Raw genomic sequence first — 8,951 nt, 5'->3', positions numbered from 1 at the left:
TTTGTCAAATAAGTGAACCGTGTTAGACTTGAAAAGCACACATACCATATTAAAAAAAGTACCAAACTCAAGTGCCAAATTATTTATCAAGTCTAACTTTATTTAAATATAGTTAAATATTAATTAAAATTATTATATTTTTCTCGGATTTTGAATTTAAACTTCTACAGTTTAAAATATATATTAAATATTAAAATATTAAAATTTATATTAAATAAAGTTATTAATATTTATTTATAAATAATTCACTAACAATCAATAAAATATTTATCCATGATCTTAAGACCTTAAGGAATTATTATCCCTAAAATACTCTATTATTAATATGATTGTATTATATTAAATTTCATGTATTTTTTTGCATATTATATTATATTATATTAATATTAATATTTTTAATTTATTATAAATTTAAAATTAATATAATAAAATTCATTTTCAGAAAAGATAAATTTAATATGTATAAACTTTTAACTCTTTTTCTATTTTAAAATTTGAAAATGTAAAATTCATTATATATTTTATTTTTAATTTATTATTAAACAAATTCTTTTAATAAATTTAATTTTTACTAAAACATTTAATTTTATTAGTTTATTTTTTTAGAAAAGTTTAAAATATATGACGAATAACAACTACCTTTATTTTATTTATTATTAACGACTTAACGTTCGTATATTGAAATTGAAATTCTTACACATCCCCTAATTAGACCAAAACTAAATCACCTTCCTTTCTCCGTCTCCCAAAGCTAAACCAAACCCTAACCAATTCTTCATTATTTCTTTCTAATTCGTCGCTTTCCGATGATTTATTTCGAGGTTTATTTTCAGATCTGATCCACCTCAGGTTAGTTCCTTCTTTCTTTTCTGTTTAATGTTTTTAATTTAATTTAATTTTCTCTTGAATTTGCGGAATTGATTGATGTAATGCAATTGTTTGAATTATTTTGTTGTTATCTTCGGTTCAGATGATGTCTCCTTTCCCTTTTTCTTTATTTGTTTGGTTATGACATCAATATTCTTTTGTGATTAATACATTTTATTATTTTCTTTTCAGAAATAATTGAAAAGAAAGAAAAACCTGAATGTGTAAATGTAATACAATCTAAAGAACTATTTCTTTTCTTATCTTTCCTTTCTCTTTGATTTTTTAAAATAAAATTTTAGAGAAACTGGGCAAATATACGTCCGGAACATTTGAGATGATAAGAGAGGTGGGTGATTTTCCGTCGCTTTCTCGGTGACCAAGCGGGAATTTTATTGTTTGGAAGACTTTGCTTTTTGAGTTTCTTATTTCCCCTTTTAATAGTTACTTGATCCTTCTTAAAATAAAATCTCTGCAAATATTACTCTTCTTTATTCATTAATTTATGTACAAATGTTTCACTCTATTAATTCTTTGCAAAAAATTTAACAATGTCTGGGTTTGGTGTCTGTTGGAAGAAGCTTTGTTATTATATTTTTTAGAGGTTTGGCTATAATTTTCAAATATTGTTGAAGTGATCAAGAGATGATAAACAAAACATGGTTTTGGAAAGATTAAGTTTGTGGGTGTTTTGAGGCGAATGAAGCTGCCATTTGAGGGCTGAATACGCTTGGAAGGCTACATTCGAGGAAGCCATCCTGGATTAGAGATTTTAATCATGCCTTTTAGAGCATTGTTATGTTGAATGAGAGATCAGTCCAGGGTCTTTGATGATTTTGGCAATTGTGCTTCTAGTTATAGGTTTTTGAATTAACCGAGTGGTTTTATAAATATATCTTTTCATTTGAGATGGGTACTGCAATTGACTTCTGTTTGATATCTTGAGTGTTAGAAATTTGAACTATGATTGTCTGATAATCTGGCTATAAGGTTTCTTCTATTCTTATTTTGAGCTTGTTGCAGTTTAATTAATATAGAAATGATTCATTACTTCTATGATCACATTCTTTTCTACCAGTCCCTTAGTAATCGATTAACTTGGCTTAAGCCAGTCATAAATGGCCTTGTTTGTGTTGCTGATGGTGCGTGCATCTGCAGATTGGATTCATTTTGAGGAATGGATGATGATAGTGCAGATGGATAAAATGTCTTCTCCTTCATCCAGGGAGCGCACACAGCGTCTTTATGAGAAGGTTTCTTTTTTCTTTCCAAAATGAGGTCCCCTTTGAGTTTCTGATCTCAAAAGTTAATATTTTATACTTTTCAGAATATAGAGCTGGAAAATAACCGTCGGAGATCAGCTCAGGCACGAGTATCTTCAGACCCCAATGCCTGGCAGCAGATGCGCGAGAACTATGAGGCAATAATTCTTGAGGACCATGCTTTTTCTGAGCAGCACAGTATTGAATATGCATTGTGGCAGTTACATTACAAGCGGATTGAAGAGCTAAGAGCACATTATAGTGCTGTCCTAGCTTCTGCAGGATCAAATGCACCTCAAGGTGTGAAAGTTTCTCAACGACCTGACCGGCTTACAAAAATACGATTGCAGTTTAAGACATTCCTTTCTGAGGCAACAGGATTTTATCATGATCTGATTTTGAAAATCAGAGCAAAGTATGGACTTCCATTTGGGTACTTTTCTGATGATTCAGAAAGGCGAACTGTTATGGACAAAAATGGGAAGAAATCTGCTGACATTAAAAAGGGTTTGGTATCTTGTCACCGTTGTTTGATATACTTGGGAGACCTAGCACGGTACAAAGGATTATATGGAGATGGAGACTCTAAATCACGTGAGTTTGTTGCAGCTTCAAGTTACTATTTGCATGCTGCATCAATTTGGCCATCAAGTGGGAATCCACATCATCAGGTTTGCCCCCCCCCCCCCCTCCTCTCTCCCTGTTAATAGAGTATCCTTATTCTTATGCCCAGTAATCTCTTTTGCTCTTGCTGTGAATTTCTACTATTCAACAAAATTCTGACTCTTTATGCTGGTAATTATCTCCTTATTTCAGCTAGCTATATTGGCATCCTATTCAGGAGATGAGCTTTTGGCTGTTTATCGATATTTTCGGAGTTTGGCCGTGGATAACCCCTTTTTAACTGCAAGGGATAACTTGATTGTAGCATTTGAAAAGGTTAAGTGCAAATTTTAGTTCTTATTCTGACAATTGAGTTTGTTTATTCTCTTATTTCAGTTATCAATGTCTTTACCACGTGGTCATCAGGATATATTATTGTTAATAGGTTATAGCTAACTAGGACATCAAGTAGCTTGCTTCCTGTAACAGTTTGATGTGTGTGTTATCTTCCTATGTGTACTTGGTGGTTCTAAATGTAGATAATTGCAAAACTTAAACCATCTTCGGTGATTTTCTGCAAAATTGTTGATTCTTATTATAACAGATGGCTACTATTCGGTCTAATGGGAAGAAATTTGTGATCCATCCTTTCTAGGTTTAGTAGTTAATTACTTAACTTATGAAGATAGAAATGGGGTATCGTGGACTGCTCATACAGAATATTTTCAAATCTTTTAACAGAAGAAATCATGTTATGTCTTGTCTTACATAAGCTATATGCATAGTTTTGCAGAAGCTACAGTATGACATAATGTCAAAACTGTTACTTTTTTTTTTCATTTGGAGTTTCTGGAGGACTTTTAACTGTTTGGTCAAAGACATTCTGAGTTCTTTGAGCTTGCAGCCAATTTTTGACATGGTAATCCAGCTTTTGGAATGTGCTACTTTTAGCTCATAAGAGTGTGATTTATCATTTATATTACTGTTACCAACTTGAAAACTGGGTTTGGGTGGGTTTATTATTTATATGCTAGTACTAGAACATGTATATGACTATGGAAATTGTATTGAATGGATGCATTTTTGTTTGCAGAACCGCCTTAACTTTTCACAACTTCCTGGTGATGTCAAGACTCCGCTGGTCAAGGAGCATGGTCTGCGGTTATCAGGAAAAGGTAGGGTGAAAGTTGAAGCAAAACTTGCATCCAAAGATTCCAATATGGAATTAAGCACTGCTAAGGAGAAAGTATCCCGTGTCCAGGATGCTTTTAAGTTATTTTCCATTCGATTTGTGCGTCTAAATGGTATTCTTTTTACACGCACAAGGTATGTTTTCTCAAACTTATCATCTTTTGTTATTGACCAAGTTTTCTAGGGTTGTGTCCTTACTGGAACGAACTTTGTGCAGCCTGGAGACTTTTGCAGATGTTCTTACTCTAGTGTCTCATGATTTATGTGAGCTTCTCTCTTCTGGGCCAGAAGAGGAGCCGAATTTTGGCACTGATGCTGCTGAGAATTCACTTCTCTTTGTTAGGCTGGTTTCCATTCTCATATTTACAGTTCACAATCTAAAGAGGGAGAATGAAGGTCAAACGTATGCTGAGATTGTTCAGCGTGCTGCTCTACTTCAAAATGCATTCACTGCCGTTTTTGAGTTGATGGGACATGTAGTAGAGAGATGTTCTCAGCTCCAGGATGTTTCTTCAAGCTACACTTTACCTGCTATTCTGGTTTTTGTTGAATGGCTAGCTTGCTGCCCGGATGTTGCAGCGGCTAGCTCTGCGGTGGATGAGAAACAGTCAATTACTAGATCACATTTCTGGAAACATTGCATATCATTTCTGAATAAGATCTTGTCAATTAGACCGATGTGCATTGATGATGATGAAGATGAGACCTGCTTTTTCAATATGAGCAGGTATGAAGGAGAAACTGAAAACCGTCTTGCCTTGTGGGAGGACTTTGAGTTGAGAGGGTTCTTGCCTCTTGTTCCAGCACACACCATTTTGGACTTCTCAAGAAAGCATTCCTTTGTAAGTGATGCCAGTAAGGAAAAGAAAGCCCGTATAAGAAGAATTTTAGCAGCAGGGAAGGCTCTAGCTAATGTCATTAGGGTTGATCAGAAAACTGTTTGTTTTGATTCGAAAGCAAAGAAGTTTTTTATTGGTGTTGAACCTTCCAAAGATGTCACATTCAGCCCTTCTACCCCATTAGCAACAAACGGTATAGGGCATGAAACCCCTTCTGAGAAGACAGTTAATGTTGGAAATGTGCTGCCAATTACCCAACCTATAACAGTTGGGGAAGAGGATGATGATGATGGTGATGAAGTGATTGTTTTCCAGCCAGTTGTGAGTGAGAAGAGAACTGAGGTGATTAGTCCAAAATGGCCCCACCCCAAGTCTTTGAAGCTTAACCAAAGTAGTTCTGCTGGTGATCTCAAATTTTATGGCAGTACCGTGTCTTCTCCTCTTGATAGTCTTAACCAGCATAATATTTTTGGTGCTAGCGCAATGCCTGTGTCTGCTGGAAACATTCTCCCTCAGTATCTGCAGCCTGTTCAGATGGATGCATCTCGGTGGTCAGTGGAAGAAACTATGTCTCGGGTTAATGGCTTGAATGGTTTGACGATGTTGGAGGATGGGCATTTGAAAAAACTGGATATGCAAGAGAATGTGGGCCTTTGTGCTGCTACTCGTTCTATTGCTATCCAACAACCCATCAGTTCTGGTGGTATGTACTACTGTCAAACAAAAGTGCCAGAAACAGTGATGCCATCCAGAATTGATGCCGTTGTGTCATCTAGAGTTACTGGTGATGCCTTGTCTGTTAAAACCACCTCAGCTTCACAAATTGGAATGCGGAAGAACCCAATTAGCCGTCCAGTTAGGCATCTTGGTCCCCCACCAGGTTTTAGCCCTGTTCCTTTAAAGCCACCAAGTGAATCTGTTTCTGCTTCAGATTTGGAGAACACGCTGATGGATGATTATAGATGGTTGGATGGATATCAGTTATCATCATCTCATGCAGATACCCTGTATGTCAATAACAGCAGCAATGATGTGACTGGAACAGTAAGCTTTCCTTTCCCTGGGAAACAAGTTCCAATGGTGCAGTTTCAAATGGAAAAGCAGAAAGGATGGCAGGACTACGATACTCTTGAGCATTTAAAAATTCAACATGAACAGAAGTTGCAGCAACAACAAATCATGAATGGAAACCAGCAGTTCACCTCCCTGCCTGAGCAGCATAAAGGACCATCAGTCTGGACAAGTCGTTATTTTGTGTGAGATCGAGCTGGTAACTTCACTTTTTTCTCATTTTCTGCTTGATTTTGTTATTGATTACAATTGTTGCAAAAGTATTTTTGACAACTTTTTCAACTACATTTATTTATTTTTCTTGAGGTTCTTGAGAATGATTTCCATGAATGTATTGCATCTCATCCATTTGCTGCCAAATTCAAGACCAAGTTTGAAGCATTGTCAGTGTTGAGTTGTTGGAGCATGGGTGGCTTTGGCTTCTAGCTGGCACTTGCTGCTAAACAAGTGAGTATGCACTCTATTATTTTTCTTTGGTCATTTTGTTGTTGCTCTCTCTTTTGTATGTTTGTTCAGTGATTTTTTAGATCAATTCTGGATTGCTCTCTCTATTTCTTTGTCTGTTCAACTTTTTTGTGCATATGCACTTAGTGAGAGGTTTTATCCTTGGAGCATTTTCTAACAAGTCATCACTAATGCTTATAAGCCTTGTCTATGTTCTTTTCCCAAAAAATAAAAAGGCCTTTCCGTATAGAAAGTCCGATCGTGCGGTTTGTATGCTGGGTTACAGGTGGTCTTAGAGCTGTTTAATCGTGCACGCATGCTTTCCTGTTTATCTCAACAGAAGTGGCTCTGACAGTTAATTTTGCAGCTTTCGCCAGATCTGTGGTGGAAGATCGAGGAAACCATCTTTAAGATGCGAAACTTGCCTTCAGTGTTTACTTGGGATAAAGATAGAACATGTTAATAACTGATCATCTGTTGGTTTTGGGGCTATATATATTGAGGAGTTGGTTGAATAAACTTGTCCTACCGTCCTATTAATTTTCGGTGGCCTGCCTAAACTGCTGTTAGAATCTGCACTTGGCAGTCAGTCATATATATATATATGTATATATGATCGACTAGTTCTCTTCAGACGAGCTTCATAACTCAGTCAAGAAATCTACTAGGTATGATCTGCGTATCAGCCGTTGGACGGTGGGGATTGGGATTACAGTGGTGCTTTTGATTAAGCCGCCAAACATGTGGGTGAGTATTGAGTGATGTGTGGGTCAAAGACTTATTATTATGTCTAGAATGAGTGGTTTGGAAGACAGAGAAGTGTCCTTTGTTAAAGTTGGGTTTCACTCAAACTTGTCATGTAATGAAATAATAAATCTATGAATAAATTTGTTTCTCGGTATAAGAGCAGATGCTTTCGTACTCGTTAATCGATCATTTGAAGTAACGGGTATAGGAATAGGATGAGTTGCATCAGGTTGGTATTGTTTGTTTCATGGCATTTTGATATTACTATTGTTTTGGTCTATTGCGATTAACAGGTGAGCAACTTTGGAGACTTGATAACATTGTGGAGCGGGGTTTAGGATTGGGGTATAATTATATTTACAATCTGTCTGCCTCCGAATAAATTAATGTTTTGTTAAGAGTACAAATCAAATGATAATGATTTAATGAAAATTTATGGACTTATTTAACTAAACTTGGAATGTTTAGGGTTTTCTTCGTGGTTTAGTCTTTGAGATGGCATTCAGTGTTCAGAAGTCGTGTCACTTGTCCAAATCATATATATATATATATATATATATAAAGCAATCACGTTTTTTTTTTAGTTTTAATTATTCATTATTTTTTAATAAAATCATATTATTGTCACCATATTTTTAAAATAAAATATTGTTTTTACATTATAATACCTAATTATTATTAAAACTAAAATAATAATAAAATTAATTATCCATTAATTATTATATTTAAGGCCTTCCTATATATTATATTTATTTTTAACAATTTAATATAAAATTGAACATTCAATTATTATAGTTTTTGTTATATTAATTTAAATAAATTATATTATACTTATTTTTAAAATAATATTTGAAAAATGATACTCTTTACGAATTTTTTTTCTGAAAATGTATTTTATTATTTTTAACTATTTAAAAGCTGTCAAAAGCATTATTATTCTAATATTGAATTTTTAAAAAATTGTATAAAAAATTTAAAACTAATTTTGAAAAACAGTTTTTGACAATTGTATTTTTAGTTACATATTTTAACAACATAGATTTTATTTAAATTATAAATTTGATTATTTAAAAATGCTGACTAGTCTTAGTTTGATTAGTATGGGTATTGTTGTCAATATAGGATGATGTGAGTTCGAGTGTAAACGCATTATCCTCTTATTTATCGATTGGGGAGAGGCAAGAGGTAGTTTTAGATATTGTGTCAAAAAAAAAGCAGATATGATTAAAATTAATAATGAGATCTTTCAAAATAATAATAATAATGTAACTTTTAAATTTAAGAATATGTTAATTTTAATAATCATAATATAATAATTAAATAATTTACAAAAATATTGGGAAAAATATTTAAATTTGTTATATTCTACTTTGCAATCTTTCTTATTTAAAATTTAAAATTTGTTAATTTTTAATTTTTAAGTTTACTTCAAAAAAAAACAGAAAAATAAGTTTAAATTAATGTTAAAAGAAAATAATTAGTTAAAATATTTTTCTGAATAAAATTAACATATAACTTAATATTTTATTTTATTTTAAAGAAAATGCATTTTCAACTTATACAAATTGTATGTATCCTTATTTAAAAAATAAATTAAACACGGTTGTAATTATAATTATGTATTCAATTCTAAAAATATATAATATATTTAAATTTGAATATTCAACTTTTATATTAAATTGTTAAAATAAATGTAATAAAATTTATTAAATTGATATACACAAAAAATATGATAATTGAATGTTCATTTTCGCAACATAATTTAAGATGTTCTTTTGGTAAAAATAATATAATTAATTTAAATTAATATACACAAGAAAACTATGATAATTGAATGTTCAATTTTTATATTAAATTGTTACAAAATAAATATAATATAATTTAATTTATTTAAATTAATATGTTCATTAATACCAAAAATAAAATA

The 8,951-nt window shown here is 32.5% G+C and overlaps 1 protein-coding gene across 2 annotated transcripts; it reads left to right on the top strand.

The window, feature by feature from the left end:
* The first annotated feature begins 674 nt into the window (after nt 1–674).
* Nucleotides 675–7,181, top strand: LOC105793828 (nonsense-mediated mRNA decay factor SMG7). Of its 2 annotated transcripts, none has more exons than XM_012622699.2 (8): nt 675–849; nt 2,026–2,120; nt 2,195–2,800; nt 2,946–3,068; nt 3,826–4,058; nt 4,141–6,032; nt 6,200–6,280; nt 6,645–7,181. In XM_012622699.2, exons 2-6 carry the CDS (start codon nt 2,049–2,051, stop codon nt 6,020–6,022), a joined length of 2,916 nt encoding a protein of 971 aa, XP_012478153.1. In that variant the 5' UTR covers nt 675–849; nt 2,026–2,048; the 3' UTR covers nt 6,023–6,032; nt 6,200–6,280; nt 6,645–7,181. The 2 variants fall into 2 exon arrangements, with proteins under 2 accessions (XP_012478153.1, XP_012478141.1); XM_012622687.2 differs by having other exon boundaries at nt 676–849; nt 6,140–6,280.
* The last annotated feature ends 1,770 nt before the right edge of the window (nt 7,182–8,951 follow it).

The sequence above is a fragment of the Gossypium raimondii genome, chromosome 7 (assembly GCF_025698545.1).
Source record: "Gossypium raimondii isolate GPD5lz chromosome 7, ASM2569854v1, whole genome shotgun sequence".
In the NCBI taxonomy this organism is placed as follows: domain Eukaryota; kingdom Viridiplantae; phylum Streptophyta; class Magnoliopsida; order Malvales; family Malvaceae; genus Gossypium; species Gossypium raimondii.
Note: the sequence above shows the minus strand (reverse complement) of the source record. Positions and strands in the feature narration are given on the sequence as shown.

Bases quoted from the DNA above. Each gene is read 5' to 3' on its own strand.
- LOC105793828 (XM_012622699.2), top strand. From the start codon at position 2,049: ATGATGATAGTGCAGATGGATAAAATGTCTTCTCCTTCATCCAGGGAG. The intron at 3,069-3,825 runs GTTAAGTGCAAA...TTTTGTTTGCAG, and splicing joins TGATTGTAGCATTTGAAAAG to AACCGCCTTAACTTTTCACA. The intron at 4,059-4,140 runs GTATGTTTTCTC...AACTTTGTGCAG, and splicing joins ATTCTTTTTACACGCACAAG to CCTGGAGACTTTTGCAGATG.